The 21,390-nt window shown below is 36.8% G+C and overlaps 1 protein-coding gene across 1 annotated transcript in view; it reads right to left on the reverse strand.

Moving 5' to 3' along the window:
• Positions 1-18,966, reverse strand: part of LOC122794889 (extracellular calcium-sensing receptor-like) — a 192,839-nt gene extending 173,873 nt beyond the window's left edge. The window contains exons 1-2 of the mRNA XM_044063487.1: positions 18,874-18,966; positions 17,217-18,053 (exon numbers count right to left, since the gene is read on the reverse strand). Of these exons, the coding sequence (XP_043919422.1) occupies positions 17,217-18,053; positions 18,874-18,966 (930 nt within the window). The remainder of the gene's footprint in view (positions 1-17,216; positions 18,054-18,873) is intronic.
• Between the last annotated feature and the right edge of the window lie 2,424 nt (positions 18,967-21,390).

The raw sequence follows: 21,390 nt of genomic DNA on the forward strand, positions 1-21,390 counted from the left end.
CGGTCACGTGACCCTTTAGTGCATTCATTTCCCATGTCTCTTCAAAAAAAAGAACTGTTACGTAACCCTTTCTCTTGTACCACGTGGTATCTTATTCCCCGTATCCACAGTAGTGTCTAGAATGACTGTTTTACTTTGCTTTGTTTATTCCCTGATCTATGACTCAAGATACAATACTTCGACTACCTCTCTCCCTGCTATCACAAACCTTAACAATAGCACAGTGTAACCTGGTCCCTGATCTAAAACAAAGACAAAGAGGGAATTCTGCTTACCCGAGCCTCCCGCTTACTGTTATGCTTCTTTTAGGATCCAGTTTTCCGCTTCGCCACAGATCAGACAAGTGGACAGCCTCTTTACATACGACAATTCAGTCGGAGGTCTTTCCTTCTTCGCGCAGGTTTCAGTGCCACCTATATGCTCTGACCTGCAGCTTACCAAGGAATTCGCCTCGAAGGACCAAAATGTTAAATAAATTGTTAAAATCAGACTGTAAAAATCATTTGACACTTTAAAATGACAGTCAATAACAAACAGTAATGCAGGTTTCTCAGGTATCTACTATACATATACTCTAATGTACATTAGGAGGCAAAAAACCATACACAAACTTGTACAGAATTTTGTCTAGCTTTATTCAGGAAATACCTGATATTTTATAGGTTTTACAATCAGCTTTTTCCCACCTCACTGACGTGGTCAGTGACAGGGTCTTTACATCATGACCATTCATAAGAAAAATGCTGATATTACAATTTTTAAAAAGTTACTTTCCCATGAGAATATTATAGCCTTGCAAGCACCTGGTCAGTCACAATGTCCTTCCGAGGATGTAGCCAATTCAAGGCTCTTAGATTAGTTCGAATACAATGGGTGCATGTCTTCTTTAATACTTCTCTTTGTCTCTTTCTTGTCCACCAGCTGGACATTTTCTCTGATAGTGTGCACAAGGCCATTCTTCTGGTGGAAGCAGGAAAAGATACACATGCACACAGATTCATTATTTTCTAACTTTGCAAAATAATCTTTCACTGACAGACATGAGCCAGCCGAGCTGCCAAGGCCAAGTTTCTAATCACACTGCAGCTTATGCTTCAAGCAATAATATCAGTTTATTTCTACTATTACAGAATTAAATGCATTACATATTACTCTATTTCTCAATCTATGTATTTCATATATGTTCAAGTTCATTTATATATATTTAACCACACAACTTATATATGTCTGAATGTTTGGATACATATTTTCCTAACAGCTTATATGTGAATACATATCTTTCTAACAGCTTATATGTGAATACATATTTTTCTAGCAGCTTATATGTGAATACATATTTCTCTAGCAGCTTATATGTGAATACATATTTTTCTAACAGTAATTTATTTTAATCTGTTGATCTTGGACATGTATATATGCCTCTCCCCCACAAGTAGCCATATCAATGATTGTTTTGCATGAATCATGAAATGGCCCCCATTTTCCTTCACAGCTTGCCCCCAAACAATTCACCCATTTTATTGGCAAATTTCTGATGTGTGAAAATGAAGAAAGTGAGAAGCATGGAACTCTCAAATTAATTTCCACTTATTGCTCATAGACATACTACTTAGGCTAACCAAATCACATAACTGTCCTGTGTTTTTACATGTCTGTATTATCCTATGTACCTCTTCTACCTACCTCTTCCCAAAGATGCCCCCATTCTGTGTAACTCTCTCATATTAGGCTATGATGAAAATTAAAGATAAATGTTAATTCTATTGTATTATATTTCAGCTTGTGGCTCTCAAAATACATTAGCCCACTCCCCAACCAAGCCAAAGCAAAGACCCCTTATTGTACTTATAGGTTCATAAGTGAATACTAGGTTGTTGATCCAGAGGACGTTTAGTAGCCTAGCCACGAGTACCCATTGACATGACTAATTTATATCTAGTTTTGACTCCATTCAATGAGAACTTGATGGGCCAGACTTGGCATATATTTATGACTGTCCATCCATTTGTCCAGATTACACTTAAAGATGGTCTGTACACTACTCTGCTTTATATCCAAAGGGAAGCTATTCCATAAAAAAAGGTAAATCTATCTCATCATCGGATACTGTTTATGTTTCTGTCAAAGTTAAGATCTCCTGAGTGGGTGTTTAGGGTGTTATTAATTTTGCAAATGTACAGGATGTTGCATGGGACTGGATCCTTTGAGACTTTGCAGGATAGACTGAGGTTGCCTCTCAAGAGCGTGTAAGAAACAGAAATGAGAGAAAGCAATTTAAAATAGTCTGGGTAGCTCAAGGAAGTGATGCCATCAATTATCTTAGTGAGAAAATGCTGTGGTCTTTCAATCTGGGTCATATACTTAGTTACAAAACAAAGGCATCATTATACTCTGTTACTGGCTTAATGATAGAAGAGTACAGAGGGATAATAACTTCCTTAGATCTGGAGGAAATATCCCCAGTGTTTATTCTGGCAACATAAAAGGATTTCCTAACAACAGTGTATACATGATAAAAAAGGAATAGTTCATTGTCAGTGAAAGTGCTCGAGTCCCTAATGGCTGAGTCACCATTCAAATGGTATCACCTATATGGTAGGTGTATGATTGCCAAATCTTGCTCAAGATCACAATGCTACATTTCTTGGCATTTAGTTTTAGGTCATGGTCCATGCACCACAAATCGGTGTGTACTAGTCCCTTCTGAAGAATCTTGAGATCAGATGGGAAGTTAATGACAATTATAAGTTTGCAGTTATCTTCAAAATTAGTAAACCTTAGGCCCTTGATTTTAGCCTTGACATCAGAGAAGTAAATACCAAACAGAAGTGGTCCTAGAACTGACCCCTGGCAATGCCACTGGTAACTACTATTTTATAAAGCGAAGGAGCTTCCCAGACTAATAGATTGGAGTCTGTCAGTTAGCCAGTTTGCTATCCAGCAGGTAACATGTGGATTTTCATGTAGTTTGATTACCTTACTGATAATTACAGATGGTATGACAGTCCTTGGCCAGGTCTTAAAAGGGAGTTTGAACTGATTTGCCTGACTCTAAAAGATTAGTCATATGTTCACAGAAGCTGACCAGGTTCAGGATGCAGGATCTGCCTTTAACAAACCCAAATTGTCTTATGTCCTGTGCTATATCCTTGTTAATAAGTTCCATATTAATGCATTCCATCGCTTTGCAGAAAAGACCAGTGAGGCTTATAGGCCTATTCTTGAATCAGTAGCGAATCCCCTCTTGTGGAACAGTGACTACTGCAGTCCTCCATTTCTCTGACATGAATCCAGTGGACAGAATGACATTACATAAGCTTAGTAGCCAGTCTACCAGACAGTGTTTAGTGCTGGCAACATGGCAGGCAAACCCATTTTTAGGGCACATGAATCATGACTTTTTGGTCTTGGATAAAGCATTCAGGACTTGCTCAGAGGTGATAAGAGAGGGTGGTGTAGGTGTACAGGTAGATAGAGGAATAATGTTAAAGCTGAATTTATGCATTAATGTGTCAGTTGTAAGTGTTGTTATTATGTATTAGCTCTGGGCATTGTTGGCCATTAAATCTAAGATTTCCGACAAAGCTGAAGAAGGCTTTGTGGCTGTCCTTAGCAGAGGTAGCAATCTTTCATTCATAAATGAAAGAAAAAATCTCTATGGTGTCCCTCAAAGTTTCACAAACCCAGTACATCAATATACTGGGTCCAAAAAAATAAATAAATAATGAGGAAACTTCTCCATGTGGAAGATCTAAGATTCCCTAGAATTCAGGCACCTAGTAAAAATCCAAAATAATAACAGGTAGTAGAAATGCTTTCTTTAAAACTTTACAACGTATAAATCCACTAATGAAACTAAGGAAGCACAAGCTGTTTCAAGTTGAATCTTATTTGCTAAAAACACACAAACAAGCGACTCAAATAGTAGTTGAAAATAAAAGTGTATAAATTCACCATTCCATTTAAATACCTGATTAAAAGCATGTTTAAAACATGGGAGTGGCACACTAGGATAAAAGACAATTAGCATGTCTGCTTGTTAAATACCCCTTCCCCCATACACCAGTGTGGTATTCGACACATTGCTGCCCTGCTTCAAGCTCTGTGATTCCAGGATGTTAAAACTAAACTAAACTAAAAGTTAAAATAAAATAAAAATTACACATTAGTAATTGCTAACACTTCCTGAAAGCACTTAATTGAGGTATCAAAAAAGAAAACGTTAACACAAATCTTCAATATTCCTTAGAAATCTTTTGTACCAACATTCAGAAAACATTTTTAACATGGATCACTTTCATCTATTAGAGGTTCTTCAGGTTTGTGTGTCAAGTGGGAAAAGCAACTAAAAATTAACATTAACAATACATAATACCACATTTTGTTGGGCTAAAAACAATACATATTATTTAAAAACATGTAGTACAGAAAAAAACACTCGCTCCTGCTCACAGCAGTGATATTTGCTCAGGTTTGAAAACCCTAGAAAAAATGTATAAACAGGACCCCATTTAAAATTTATGAATATTATAATATTGGAGCCAATATAAACATGTAGTATATCTGCTCCTAATACTCAATATGTGTTTAATTAAGCAGCTCAAACTCTGTGCATTAAAAAGTTACAACCTAAAAAGGCTAAACTGTCATGAAAATCTTGCATGTGCTATATGGAATCTAGCTCTGCTTTTTGTTAAAAAAAATTTACAAAGTTAATACTTAATAAAATTGTTAACATTGTTAATAGTTGCAAATAAATAAATAAGGGACCGTGTTTACATATTTTTCTCAAGAGTCACAGCCTAAAATTCAATGCCAAGAAATGTATAATAGTTACCTTGGGTAAGACAGCCATTCCAGGAGCAGGCTTTTGTGAATTCAGTATTTAACATTGTTGTTTAATACAGCTAGGGTCTGTCACCATACAGGAGACACTCAAGGTGGATAAGTAATGCATTCTATCCAAGCAAGGCAGTATTTGCCTAGTCAGTGATTGCAATTTCATCTTTTGCCTGATGCAGAGATATGAATCTGGATGTCTTTATAATAAACAAACTTTACTTCCATTGTAATAAGTGATATAGGAGCTTTAAGAAACTCCAATGCTGGTATCTTAGAACTAAAAAGGGTAGGGAATAAATATATTTACATAAACACAATAAATAGTAATGTGTGGGATGAATATATGAAGAATGAAAAACTGAATTGACTGGAATAAGAAACAAAACAGTGAAGGTGGGAGGGCTGCATACTGAGTTAACATGTGTGAAAAATAAATAGAAGATGCATTAAAAATGACTTACTGGTATAAGAAGATTACTGCAGACAACATGGATAAATCCTCCAGTTACAACAAACAAATTTCTGGGATTAAATACACCACTACAATAAGAGGTAAATGGCCCAAGACTATACATCTCAAATGTCCCTGATTTTGCAGAATACTCATGATTTTTTTAATCTTACTTTTGACCTGTCCCTAATAACTTCTCAGGTAATCAGTAGCGACTACTGTTAAGCCAATAATGTGATAGTTTACACTTGCATCACTATTGTTTAGAAAAAGAACATTAAAGCAAAAAGTCTTAAGTGCATCACAGTGCTATATAAAAACAAAATGTTTTATTTTTTACAGCCTTTGTGACACAATTATTTAAGAGTGTTGCTTTCTCGGCTATGGTGCAGCAAAAATAAGTGTCCCACTATATAAGTAGGTAGATAGTATAAGGCAAAAAGCAAGGAAGACAAGGTCTAGCCAACAGAAGTTTATTCACAACGTACAATACACCATACCATTGACCTAGGTTTGTTACAAACCACTTAAATAGGCAGTACAATCAATCAATGAATTAATTAACAATTCAATTAAGATTCAGTTAAAACACTTAAAACATGACCAATACTATCAGACATTTAACTACCTTACAATATATATTATTATTAACATTATAAAATGAAAATGAAAAAATGAATTGCATTGTTTAAATAGAAAACTCACATCTATAAATTAAATAAATTAAAATAAAAAAATGTATTTAATATAATTTAAATAAAAATATGTGTGTATATAGATGTAGTACAAGGCAACAGTACATGAACTTTGCCTCCAAAGGTGAGCTATCAATCACAGCAGCTGACAGCTCAAATTACCTTAGCCACTTTGATAGATATGAAGGGAATATGTTTGGGGGAGGGGAGATGAGTTTAAGGACCACAACTTAGGCATAACAAAAGAATGAAAAGTGGCCACTTTAGAAAGACAAAGAAGTGACACTCGCTGAGAATATTGTTCTGTTTGATTTTCCTTGTTTGTCTTTTAAGTAGTCATTAAAATGCAAGAGTTGGTAATTAAACCTGACTGACTAAAAGAAAGCAGGGTATATGTGAAAACACCTGTAAAGTCAATGCACTGACAGGAGCTTAGGACTATGATTTAATATTTTAAAGCCAAGGACTGCATTGTGGGATGCCTAGAGGTAGACTAAGAAATCAAGATGCCAGTCCCCATGTGGGCAGACTCTGGAAATATATCTAAAAATATAAAAAAAAGTATATAGAGTCCAAAACTGGAGTTAAAATGTAGGAGACATCATGACATGATGAAATAAACATCTTTTGTTCTGTCTGTTGGTGTGGTTTTCCTTTACATATTGATAATTAATATACAATGCTTGTCACTAAAGAGTGTTTTTTCATGATATATATTTCAGCTATGTATCATGGGAAAAAACACTTTTTCCATCATATATATTTTACCTATGCAGTTCCAGGTGGTTCGGATGTTAAAATATTTGATTTTTCTTTTACTTTGAAAGATTTTTAAAAATAAATTGTTAGAACCTTAATGGAGGTTAGAAAACTGAGCAAGGTTGACTTTAATAGAAGAATAATTTAATACTGTGTCAAAGATTGGATAATGCTAATATAGTACTGCAGATACTGGTAATATGAATAGAGCCAAACCTTTAGAAGTAGTTCATATAGAAAAGCATGTCCTTTTACTCATGTATGTTTTTCTACTATTAGGCTTCTGGACAGTGGTGAATAAGGAATATATGGTGGCCATTACTGGAACTAAACTAATCATGCTATTAGATAAAAGGAATGAACATCTATGTGAAGCTTGCCAAATGGCTGGGTCTAGAGGTTTCTGGACAACCTCATGTATAGAGGCTTCTCAAGAAGATTAGGCTTAAACAGAGGTAAACCACAATCATTAAGGCTAAAACAACATCATTATTTGTTCCTTAATGCCTTATGTTTTATGCTTCTGTAATGAAACCTGAAATCCACAGTTGTCTTTACAGGGAATAAGAGAAATTTGTCCTGACATCAGAATAATCCCAGTGTAAATGCAACGACATGTAAATATAATCTGTGTACTTGTATTACCTATTGAATATACATATTTTTTGTATTGCTATTTATCCTGTTTTTCCTGTTCTGTTTTACTGCATTATATACATCCTCACTGCTTCTGCATGGTACTTACCTTTCTATTAAATGGAGCAAATAAATGTACCATTTTCTCTTATTCTGTGTATAAACGTATTATCTAATTTTGGAGCTTTTCTCCCTGGGCCTCCACATAAGAGGGACTACATACTCACACAGACTCTCCCAGTCAACAAAATAAATAAATAAATAAAATGCGGCCACAAGCATGACTGTGAACTTATTCTGCTTTCTGTATGAAATTTTTAATAAGGAAAATGGGGTGTGGGAAACAGAATAGTTTTATGGCCATCTCTGGATTGCAGCATCCCTGAAACAACTCTCAAAGGAGGAATGACATTGGTTGGGCATGCAAAAGGTTACAGCAAGACATCTCCCATTGACAGAATAAACTTCAAACTGCAGACAGACAAGTCATCAGCAAGCAGCAGTTGAACGTGTCCCTAGAAAAATGGCCTCCACAGGAATATAGTTTACAGTCAAAGTGTCATGTTGATATAAGCCATTCCCACACCCTCACTGCTTCTCAACTGAGGAACTAGGTGAGAGTGCCCTTCTGAATGGTTATAAAACAGAGCATTAGCATTTAGTCAATGACAATGGCTGTAGCTCCAGAATACTGATATGCAGACCACCTTCTGTCTGTGCTCATGTTGCTTGACCATCAATGAGGACTTGGAATCAACTGCCCATAGTTAAATTTGGATTGTAAAGAAATCATTTCAAATGCAACTTGCAGTCCTTTGCAATTTTGACATTTTGTGTCATGGGATCTGCTAAGTGGGACCACCACACTTAAGCCTGATGTATATATATATATATATATATATATATATATATATATATATATATATATATATATATATATATAAAATCTGATGTGAAAACTATGAATCTTGCTCATGCCTGTTAACTGTCCTGATTTTTGCAGAATATCCAGATTTTTGCTTATATTTTTACTCTGTTCCTCATAAAATGTGTGGTTTTCTGTCAAATCACTGAGGACTGAAGTTACTAAATGATATTAAATGACATACATTTGAGATTTTGACATCATATCCTTCAGAAAATGCATGCTAACACTAATCCTGTTTTTCTAACAACCTTCTAAGTTTATAAGAGGAATATTTAAAAGCTGTCCATATTTGGGGGGTTTTGTTGCCCCATTATTTTAGGCTTTGTCCAGAGTAAAGAAATTTCTTACGACTCTGCCGAGGTAACTCTAACTATCCCTTACCTCTTACCCTCTCTCCAATATGGAGCCCCCATCATGACCAACCTACAAGGCTCACTTAGGTCTAAACTTGGACAATGCTATAACAAAGTTGTCAGATTGGCTTGCAACAAACCTTACCATACCCACCACTGTTTTTCTCTAAAACCAACTAACTGGCATGAGCTTCCTCACCACCTGTCTTATACTCAGCTCACCTTATCCCACAAGGTCATCAGTACTCCATCTGCCTGCCCAGCAATTTGACCCCTACTCCATTACTATCTTCCAAATCATACCCTTTTATCAAACAATAAACAACAGCTTACAATCTACAAACCCAAAAAGGTCGCCAGGGTCAGTCTCTATTCCAATAGTGTTGATCCGCTAGTGTTGATCACACATCTTCTTTTCAAACCATTACTAAAATACTTCCTCTCTGCCTCCTGGCTTTGTCTCTTTTCCTCATCTGGGACATAGCTCTCAAACACACTTCATCACATTTCTTATACCTCCCTTAAAGCATGGAATCACTTAACCTGCTTATCTCAAAGTCAAAGTCAAGTCACGTCAAAGAAAACTTTATTGTCATTCAGAACTACACAGCAGTGTAGCTGAATGAAATTACAATGCTTCATTCTCAATGCAGGAAACAGTTGCAGATATAGATAGAGAAAAATTAATAAAATACCATCGTAGAAATTTAATAAGTAGCAATTTGTAAGTTAAGTAGGACAGTAGTGACCCACACCCATCCCAGAACAGGAGACAAGGAACAATCTTCTTTCTTCAGCTTTCACAGTGTCGAGTTGCCAGCCCGGTGCCCTACCTTCCACAGAAGGCATACACACACACGCACTCATACCTAGGGCCAATTTTGAGTGTCCAATCCACCTGCAGCATATCTTTGGGATGTGGGAGGAAACTGGAGATCGAACCAGAGAACCTCTTGCTGTGAGGTGACAATGCTAACCACCACGCCATCATGGCCTCCCCGAAGACAAGGAACAATATGAAGGTAATATTGTCAAAGTAAAATTGAAATAATAGCGGCATATCTATGATTAGACTGAATTATTGTACAGTTTGTATATTGCACGTTACAGTCCTTCAGTGTGTAGGTGAGCCACCTTAGTATTGCACTTAGTTATTGCACATCCACAAAATAAGCCCCTTGATAGGCTAGTTATGTAACAGACGTCATGGTTCATTTTTCCAAAGAGTTCAACAGTCTAACAGAGAGTGAAAAGAAACTGTTTTTAAGTCTGGTGGTCTTACAATGCAGACTTCTGTATCTGCTGCCAGGGAATAGGTGAAAGTGCAGACCATTGGCAGGATGTGTTGGATCGCTGGAAATCTTTTTGACCCTGTCTATGCACCAGCATTTGTGTAGATCTTCCAGAGGAGTAAGGGAGGTGCCAATGATCCTTTCTGCTGACCTTACAACTCTCTTGAGATCCTTCTTATCCTGATTATTACAGCTCCCATACCAGACTGCAATGCTGTTGTTTAGGACACTTTCAATGGTACCCCTATAAAAGGTCTGAAGTATGGAGCTTGGCAATTTTGCCTTCCTAAGTTTCCTTAGAAAGTGCAAGCATTGCTGACCTTTTTTTGACTATGCTGGATACATGGACTGACCAGGATAAATTCTCTGTGAGATGAAGACCCAAGAACTTTGTACTCTTGACCCTTTCCACTGTCATCCCTTTCATCACTAGAGGTTTGTGTGGTACTTGAGATCTTCTGAAATCAACAATCAACTCTTTTGTCTTGCTGACATTCAGTGCTAGATGGTTGCTGTTACACCAGACCAGTAGTTGATCAATCTCGTTTCTGTAGGCCTCCTACTCTCCATCTTTGACCAGGCCTATAACAGTGGTGTCATTCACGAATTTGATGATTCTCTTTGCCTCATGTGTGGCCATGCAGTCATGTGTCAGCAGAGTGAAAAGGAGAGGGCTTAAGACACACCCCTGTGGTACTCCTGTGTTCAGGATGAACAGTAAGGAAGCTCAGAATCAAATTGCATAATTGAGAGTCTATGCCCAGTTGAAGTAGCTTCGATATCAGATTCTGAGGGATGACAGTGTTGAAGCCAGAATTGAAATCGATGAATAGCAGTCTTGCATAGCAGTTTTTATCTTCTAATTGGGTCATTGTTTCATGGAGAGCTAGTGAGATGGCATCCCCTGTACTGCAGTTTGTCCTGTATGCGAATTGCAGTGCATCCAGTGACACAGGTAAGATTGAGGCTATATGATCTTTGACCAGCCTCTCCAGGCACTTCATTACTGTCGAGGTTAAAGCAGCTGGTCAATAGTCATTCAGAGTTGTTGGCTGTGGTTTCTTGGGTAGAGGAATGATAGTCATCTCCTTGAAGCATTTCGGAACACTGGCTAGATGGAGTGAAGTATTGAAGATGTCAGCGAGTACCAGCTGCTTTCCTTGGGTTGACACGTTTTAGGGTTCTGGTGACATCTATTTATTGAAGCTCAGCATCGCTGCATCCTTGTTCAGGGATTCTGCATGCTGTTGTTTTGTTGTCAGCATCAAACCTACTGAAGAATGTGTTCAGTTAGTTCAGAAACTCGAGGCTATCATCACATGAATATGATGTAGGCTTGTAGCTGGTGATGGTTTGAATTCCTTTCCATAGTTGTCTGGTATCCTTCTTGTCCCTGAAGTGACTTTGGATTTTTCTGCCATAGGATCTTTTTGCCTCTCTGATACCTTTGTTCAGTTTAGCTCTGGCCAGACTTAAAGCTTCCATATCTTGGGATTTGAAAGCTGCATTTCTTATTTTCAAGAGCTCGTACACCTCACTAGTTAGCCAAGGTTTTTGATTTGCCCATATGATGATGAGTTTGGTGTTTGTTACATCCTCCACACACTTAGAAATGTAAGCTGTGACTGACTTAGTGTCCTCCTTCTTTTACCTCACTTTATTTTACTTCTTAAAGTGCTATGCCTACTTCTGATTAGCACAACTAAATTACTATTCCATCACTACTTTATTAACACAAAAACTTGCTTGCCTCCTCTAATACCTCACTCTATTTTATTTCTTAAATTAATCCTACCTATCTTATATACCACTCTTCTATCTGAAAAAAAAAAACAATACAAGGCTTGTAAATTTACTGTTTTTACTTTTATTACATTGTCTGTTATACTATATATTCACTGAAATTGCATTCTGAAATTTGAAATTGTAAATATTGATTACATTAAATATCATATCTTGGAGTTTTTCTCCCCAGGTCTGTGCTGAAATAGGGCACTTGTACCCAGTAAGACTTTCCTGGTAAACAAATGTCAATAAATAAATAATAAATATTTTGCTGTGAAGTTGAAGGGTCTGAAGACCATCTGCCTTTCTGCCTCATCATCTCTAGAACATTCCAAAGTTGGGGTTATGTGGAGAGGATGGTGGTAAATCAATGCCCTCTTATTATTCCATATCTGAAATGGGAGATTCCCAGTGCATGTATCTTACACTTATATGCTCCCTATCAGACCTGAAAGGTAATGGGTCTGAGGATGAACAGAAGTGTTGTATTGGTGTAGATGCATAGAACTAGTCCTACTAAAGGATTCCAGACCCTCTGTCAGGCTGAATGCAGAAGGTACAAGTACCAACAGCAGCATATGCATAACAGTCTACATTGCCTGTGTCAATACTTATACCAGTACTATACTCTCTATAAATGGAATTACTCTCTGCTGCCCAAAACCAAAACCATTTGAGGCTGTTTCTGACACTTATTGAAACATCTTGACCCAGACAATCTGACACTGACAACAGAATCAAGATACCCATCCACCCTGAGCCCAGCATTGAGAACCTTGACCCTTCAGGCTGGAAAATGAACTCACCAGCATTGGCACCAGCACTGACACATCAGAGCCAATGCTTACTCCAAGCACCAAACCTGAAGGGTCTCACAATGCCAAGATCATCATCATCAACTCCATCAACACTGATGGTAAAGCTGACACTGATGGAGAATACCCAAAGTCTGTAGCTCCAAGATCAAGATTCTGGTCAAGATTGAGAAATATATTAATGTTAATATCTGCATCTCTTGGTTTGAATCCTAATGCTTCTGGCTATGCATGACTGGGGTCTGGAGAGGAAAACCTGGATATTCCAGGTAAAAAAAAAAAGTGAAGAAAAAGCACTGTTGTCTGTCTGGTACCAGGGAGAAGTGAGCAGGACATATTTTTTGATGGAACTTAAAAAGGCCTCCATCATATTTTTATAATCATTTCCTATAGAATGAATAGAATGACTTTTTAATTTCTCAGTCTTTTGGGTTTCTAATACCATGACTGGAATGGACTCCAGTCCTAAATCAAAGTATGATTAAAGTTCATGAAATTAGTACTATTTCAGTATTTGATGATAGCCAAAAGTGCTCTTTGCAGCACCCACAATGTGCCCAGAATTGACTCCTGCAAATCATATGGAGTTATATGTATAGGTAGCATATCTAAATAAAACTGTAAATTCTTTTTTTATTAGACCCATTGCTCCTTGCTACTATTGGAGCTGTCTGAGTATCCATTGCCCTTGTTTCTGTCTGCAGATCCTGGTATTTTATGACTTTGTGTCTCTCTTTATGTAAGACACTGTAATCAGTGGGTGTAGCAATTTTATTGATCAATGCTACTTTTGTCATCTTTTCATGGACTACTATATCTGATTTTCTCACGTCTATTTTTTGAACTGTTGATAATGGGTAATCCCATGTGATATAAACTTCATCATGTTCTATAATGCTTTGTGGCATATTTCCAGTGCTTCTCAACTACTGCAGTATTGTAATATTTGCACAATTCACAGTGCAACAGTCTTGCCACATTATTATGCCTTTCAGTATATAGTCCCCCTCCCATTAGTGTATCATACCCAGCAATGAGATGTGAGACTGTTTCTAGTCCTGTTTTACAGAACTTGCTTTTGTCTGTTTCTCCTGCATGTTTAATGGACTTTGAAAACCAACATTAACCTTTCATCATTTCATTTAAATTCACCTCTTTGACCACTCCTGCATCAGATCCTGGTCAACATGATGTTGTTCCAGTTTTCTGTACTTGCAACTATATTTATGCCTTTTTTACATTTCTTGCCATCTCATTTGAACCTTCTTCTTATATTCTTTCTTTTGTTTTTTTGGCTCATGACAACAATATGTTTCTGCAAAACTAGCAGGAAGCCATCTTAGATTTGTTCTCTTCATGTTTCAAAACTTTCACTATGTTTGGATCTGGTGAGGTCAGCAGATATCTATATATATATATATATATATATATATATATATATATATATATATATATTTATATATATATACATATATATATGCAGGTCCTATGACTGCAGATCTAGATATGTACATATCATTTGATAAGTGTGAAGCATTTTTCTTGTTTTCCCGTCCAACTGATCCAATACCTTTTGGGACCATTCAATCACCCCAAACCCTGTAAGTCAGATCAGGAAGAGCAAATAAGTTTATAGTTTGGGCTTTGTTCCTAGATGTCAGAGCTGTTTTCAGTATTAATTTTAGTCTTCTAAAATATTTTTTCCTGAGTTTTATTTGTTCATGTTTTATTGTTGATCCTTCATCAATTCCCAGATATTTGTACACTCCATCCTGCTCAAGTTCCTTTATATCACATTCCTCTCCCAGGATGGTATTTTCTTAGTACTGTACCTTTCCTGCTTTAAATGTTGCTTTTGCACATTTATCAAGTCCAAATGCATTGCCAATATCATCTGAGAAAGTTTTAACCCTATCCATTTGTGCTTTCAGCTCCTCATCTGATGAACTATACAATTTTAAATCATTCACAAAAAAGAAGACGAGAAGTCTTTACAGTTTGTTGCTGTCTGAGAGCCAAATTGTAATCATGACCTAATCTGTTATGTAGAGAGCTTAATGGGTGCAGGGCAAGACAAAAGAGCAGTGGTGACAAAGAATCACTATGGAATACCCCCCTTTTAATTTTTATTCCTGGGATAATAATTTGTCCTTTATCATGGCTTAGATGCAACGTGGTTTGCCACTGTTTCATGGTCACTGTAATGTAATTGATCAGTGTAGGGTATACCTTATACATCTGTAAGCATTTCTTAATCCATGAATGTGGGATGCTGTCAAATGCTTGCTTTGTAATCTAGCCATATCAAACTTGGATTTTTCCCCTTTCTACAATTATTCATTCCTTTATTTAACAGCAAATGATCCTTTGTTCTGTATGACTTTCTTTGTTGAGCCTTTTGTTCTATTGACATGATTGAGCTTTCTTCTAAATGACTATAAACTCTGTCAGCATTAATCCCAGCACATAGTTTATACATCATTGTAAGGCAAGTTATTGGTCTACAGTTTTTAAGATAGCTTGCAGGTTCACTCTTAAGGAGGAGTATTGTTTTTCCTGTTGTTAACAAGACCGATGACTGGTTCGGGTGCGCATATAAGTAAATCTTCTTGTAAATATGTTAATACTTTTACCCAGAAGTTTTAAGTACTGCATCTGGGCCTGGAGCTTTCCATATAGGAGCTTTTTTTTTTCCAGTTTCTTGGCCATTACGTCATCTCATTTCACATTCAGTACATTTTAACTTCTTACTGTTTCTTTTACTTCTATCAATACAGCATTTTTGTTATGTTCCATAGGATCTCCATAGATATTTCTCCAAAATGTGTCTATTTCTTCTTTTTTGTGTGATGTTTGTATTCCTTTTACTTTATTTCCCAATTCTCTGTAAAACTTTTTTGGGTCATCAATGAATTGCTTATTTTGTACTTTTCCTTTATATTTCTCTGCAATATTCTAAGTTTTTCTGCCTATGCTAATATCTTTAGTTTATTATTTGCAATAGTGTACGATAGATCCTGGTCTGTTCTAATACTCTGCATTGCTTTAATCACATCTGTCTTTCTATTTTGCAAACATTTTTCCTCTTATATACTATTCTAACAGTGACACTTCGTGTCTTAATTGCTTTATATATTTTTTTCTATTCGATATTTTCATGATGGCATTTAATTTCTTCCCCTTCTTTCCCTTATTGCTCTGTATTTTTCTGGTAAGACTGTATCTGTTATTAAGTACAGTTCTTTAACTCCTAGTGGGTGTGGCTGCAGCCTTAAAAAAATAAAGTTATCACTTTACAGTTCTACCAAAAACTTGTTGATAGAGGTCAAATATCAATACAGTTCATAGATTAGTACTAAGTGTTTGCTTCAAGATAAAATATTCTGATACCTTGTACACAGAATGGTTTTGGAATTATTAATTCATTTGCCTACTGTTTACCTTAAGCAAGCCCCTTAACCAGATGGTGCTTTGGGATGACTGGTCTAGGCTACTCTATAGTCTCATGGACTACATGCCTCATAACTACCTATGGTCATGTGCATTCAGTATCTGTTAAACATTCCTGTTTTTGTGTGTGTGTGTGTGTGTGTGTGTGTGTGTGTGTGTGTGTGTGTGTGTGTGTGTGTGTGTGTGTGTGTGTGTGTGTGTGTGTGTGTGTGTGTGTGTGTGTGTGTGTGTGTTATTATGACACTTTTAAAAGCAGTTTAACTGAACCTAACATGTTTCTTGAAATTAATTATATACCTATAAGATTTATTCAGTAATAAGTGTTCATGATTTTGGTTGGGAAGCAAATTTAAATGATACTATAACAGAACCAGAAATTGCTAAATGATAAGTTATTTATTCATTCACTGATGGTCACTTCATCTATTTTTGGATTAGTCTATGGGCTGGATTTTATCCTCGCACTGGACACAAGGAAGAAAAGCTAAGCTTGGATAAGAGATCAAACTATCAAAAGATACACTATGTATGCATTCACTCCTTCACATACAACACAACACACACACACACACACACACACACACACACACACACACACACACACACACACACACACACACACACACACACACACACACACACACACACACACACACACACACACACACACACACGACACAAATGGCAGTTTGGGGATCTCAAATTCATTTGTAGTAGGTCTTTGTAATGCAGGAGGAAACTATAGCACCCAGATAAATTTCACATAAACGCAGGGAGGACATGAGACTCTGTACAGAAAGCTCCCTAGGCAAAAACTAAACCAGAGGACCAAGCACTGCAAGGCAGCAGTGCTAACCACAGCACAACTATGTCACCCTGGCTCACAGAGGTAGGATGAATTCTGCAGTAACCTATATGTACATTATTTTTGCATAAGGTATTCTTTTCCTCTAATTTGTTCAGAGACATAGAAAACATTATAAGTGAGGTTAAGATGCATAAAGCCCAGATTACACCATCAACATAGTATTCCTTTTCCTGCTTTAACCACATTATTGTAACATTTTTTCTGTAGTCATTATAGCTGACACTTCAGTGCTCTCATTTATAAAGTCAGATGCATGTAATATAGCAGCTGATGAACTATAATTCAACAAATGTATGCCATTCTGCATCCCTTATTTCAGAAAGAGAAAAAAAATGTTCCCACCTGCCAGGGTTCAAAGCAAGAAATGTGAATACAGCTGCTGTTAGAATATGAGCTCTCTCTGGCTCTGTAGGAATATAAGTTGTGCAATGCATTTGCAATGACATATACACAAATATAAGCATTGTAGGTGATTCGTAATGTACTCATATCAAAGAAAGGAATATCAATGCCGTATAGCTCTTCTGCTCCACTGCAAATTTTAACTCCAGCATTCACTTCAGAATATGTAGTATTGCCCCCTACATTACTTGTCCATTTGCACCCAAATACATGTTCCCAAAAAATATTGACATAAATATCATCTGCAGATGTGGCTGGACTGAGCTGGTAAAGAAACTCTCTAAAGCCTCTTATTTCACCATTATGTATTCCAAATATGATGGAACCATTTAGTACCATGAAGGCATTGTTTTCAAATGGTGTAAATGCAGACCATGATTCACTCACAATCCAAACTTTTTCAGAGATATTCTGTCGTTTAATCTCCTCAATTATTAGATACATATTATACTGAGAAAAAAACAAAATAATGCCTTTTGCAGTTGATGTTTTAAGGACTTGAACTGCATGAAGAACTTGTGCTCCAGAATTCACTGTTGGAATAGTTTCATAAAATGAAACACAAACTCCAAGGTTTAGAAGATTATCATTAACTATCTGACTTCCAAGCAAGCCAAAATCAGTTTCTTCAGCAATGATTCCAACCCATGTCCACCCAATGTGTTTTACAAACTTGGCAATGCCTTGGGACACAATCTTGTCACTTGGAAAGAGTCTGAAGAATGAGGGGAACTGTTTTTTGTCACTTAGTACCACAGCTGAAGCTCCATACGTAACCTGTAAGTTAATGACAATGTTTGAATTAAAAAAACTTGCATCATAATATTTTCTGTTGCATGCTATAAATCCATTTCAATGTAAAACAGTATTTGAAACAATGTAATATTAAATTCCACACACCATTGTTTGGAACCATCATCTCAATACCATCAGTCTCGCACACACTGAGAGATTTTTAGGTCACTTTGGTGCTCAGAAATGAGATATGTACAATGATGTCAGGCAACCAAAGAGAAGAAGAAGAAATGTTTTAACTGTGGATAATAAATACATTTCCAAGAAGGCAGTCTCAGAGAGAGTAAGACTCTGAGAAGCACAGAAAGCCTTGAACTATGAGATTTTTCATCAAAAATGGATAAAAGCTATTTAAATTTCCCTTGCATATTTCAATTGCACTTCAAAACACCTCAGATTTCATGCTGTTTATTGTACCTTTAAGTTATTTTGTTTGTATTCACCCCAAAATGTTACTTGTTTGTAATTTCTGCTTGGTATGGGGGGTGCTGTGATTTACTGCAGGATATGTGCCTCATTTAGTCACTGTACTTTTACTATAACTACAGTTACTTGGAGTTTTATTTCGCAATACTGGCAGTATTGTGAGTTTTGCTGCAGAAAATGTGCCCATCAAATTGTGTATACTCATATTCTGTTGAAAAGATTACATATTATGCTTATTATTTGCCTGTTTAAGCTGCATTTACAAAGCTTTCTGTTTGTGACAACTCTTGCATATTTCCCTGCTCTTTGATTGTTAAACTGTTAGCCTCCCCACCCCCTCAACTGTTATATTAAGTATTGCTGTCCATGCTGCTACCTTCTGTCTGCTACAGTAACCATAGATTCCAGTGTGCTGTGCCTCCTGAATTTCTGTCCTACCTGGGATCATAGACCTATTGCACAGACTCATAGTTATGAGAAAAAATGTGATTTGCTACAGGTTCTAAGCCACAGAGCTCCACTGGATGGTTTTATTGGCTATTCTGGATTTGTGTATTTTGGATTGATATCCTTTCTAGCTTGTGTGTATTTTGCATTGGTATCCTTTCTAGCTTGTGTGTATTTTGTATTGGTATCCTTTCTAGTGTGTGTGTGTGTGTGTGTGTGTGTGTGTGTGTGTGTGTGTGTGTGTGTGTGTGTGTGTGTGTGTGTGTGTGTGTGGTAGCTTTACTCGGAGTCAAAGCCTGAACCTCAATTATTACTGGGCAAGGGTCTTAGATCTCCACACCAACTACCAGGTCTCCTGTAATTTGATATAATTTTTTTGCAAATCTCTGCGGATTACAGTATGACAATGTCAGTCAGAGTTTCATAGTAATATTGCTCAGTCAGTGTTTGTGTTACAACAGGTAACACATTTGTTTTTGATGCAGATGTCTGTTGGTTCTATTCTCTCACAAGGTAGATCAATTTCTGACACTACAGTGCAGCATGGAGAGGGGTGGGGGGTGTACTCATGAGCAGGTTGTGCTTTGGACGAGTAACCATGAACATGTTGCCAGTTTGTTAACTATTCCATGTTGCATATCAGCAGCACGCCATTTTTTAAATGTAACATAGACAATTTATTCTTCAAGGGCAGCAGGTAGTGCAACAACTGTAGATGAAGCACCAAACTGCAAAGTTGTTTTCCATCAGCAACCCCTGCATTAGTAATAGTTTTCTCTTATGTGAAATTATTCAAATAATTTTTATCTCTGCAGAGATTAAGCATATTGACTGCTATTGATGGATTATAATGGCAGCAGCTTGAGTGGCGTCTTATGGTTAAAATGTTTTGAAATAGGTTGATATGTTGTTGCTTCATACATTTTGTTTCAATGCTTTCTGGAAAAAAATATAAAAAACTACAAATTTAGAGCACATTCTAAAAAAGTGTTGCTGTATTAAACAAGGAATGTAATTTAATACAATCAGGAAGGTGAATTGAACATGTGCATAAAAATGTGTGCAGGGGTTCCATGGTTTGAAAACAACCCAAAAGTTTACTTAATCTGTAACAAGACAGATGTAGTTTCAAGGAATGTGAGTTTCAATGCAATTTCAAGGAGTGTGAGTTTCAAGGGCAGAGGCGTTTACTGTTCATATGGTCTATTTTCATTGTGAAAGTATGTTGTTTTGTTTAGAAATGAGTATTAGTATTTGTTCTATAAAATTTGAAATAAAAGTTTAAATTTAAATCCAAATATCTGTAATCATTGTAGAAATTAAAAAGAAACGAATATGCACACTGACACGTTTGAACAGTGTTAATTTTAAATGGAGAGATAGCCAAGCAATGGGACAATGAATGGCTGCAGTAGGGCCTACAGCAGAATTTGACCACAACTTGGCTCTGAATGAAAGCCTTTATAATCCAGACATCATTAGCAATCTAAACCCGAGGCTTCAGTAACCTCTGCAAGGTGATATGAATCACTCCCTGACCTGCAGTAAAGCCTGCATGTAATCTGTATACCTCAACCTAAGAAATTAATCACCACTTTCACTGCTCATTAATAGTTCTACCTAAACTAACCCTGCATCCCAACATCAACCCATCTCAAAGCAGTTGTCCCCTCAGCCCCTAAATCATTTTTGTCTAAACCATGGACCAGCACTTCCCTACAACATCAGTAGCCAGCCTTATTGAGATGCTTATCTTCAGACAATGTAAGAATTAACTCATGCTTTCTGACAGTCATCTACCACTCAAACAGCATAACAAAGAGTGTGAGAAATATACACATATAATGCAACTGGATGCTAAAATCACACACACACACACACACACACACACACACACACACACACACACACACACACACACACACACACTTCAAACACCAGGATCAACAGCAGTCACCACACACCACACGTTATACCACATATAATCCTTGTTATGCTGAGGTGCTAAAGATTAAATTGCCTCAACCTCAAAGACCTCCAAAATGCAACACAGTCTGCTTCATAAATCTTCCACCTCATAAGGCATATGGAGTCCTAGTGTCATGAATACTAAGCCCCTAAGGCAGGCATCCACCAAACCAAACATTCTAGTTATAGGTGTCTCCATTGTAAGACATACAGATGTACTTCTTGCCAGGCTGAACAAGGAAAGAATGATGGTTTCATTCATTTATTTAGCTTTTTTTTTATTCAATCAATTTGGTAACTAGGTAGAGTATGGAGGTTAAATTTCTGTACAGTTCCTGGATCTGTCAGATCATGTGCAGACTCAAGTCATTGAACAAAAAGTACTAGTACGAATCTATCTTAGTACATGTGGGGGTGTCAATGACTTGAGACATACCTCCTTGGACTGAATGAAAAGAAACAAGATGCAGCTCTCAGA

The sequence above is a fragment of the Protopterus annectens genome, chromosome 2.part1, assembly GCF_019279795.1.
Source record: "Protopterus annectens isolate FY-2018-M chromosome 2.part1, PAN1.0, whole genome shotgun sequence".
NCBI lineage: Eukaryota > Metazoa > Chordata > Ceratodontiformes > Protopteridae > Protopterus > Protopterus annectens.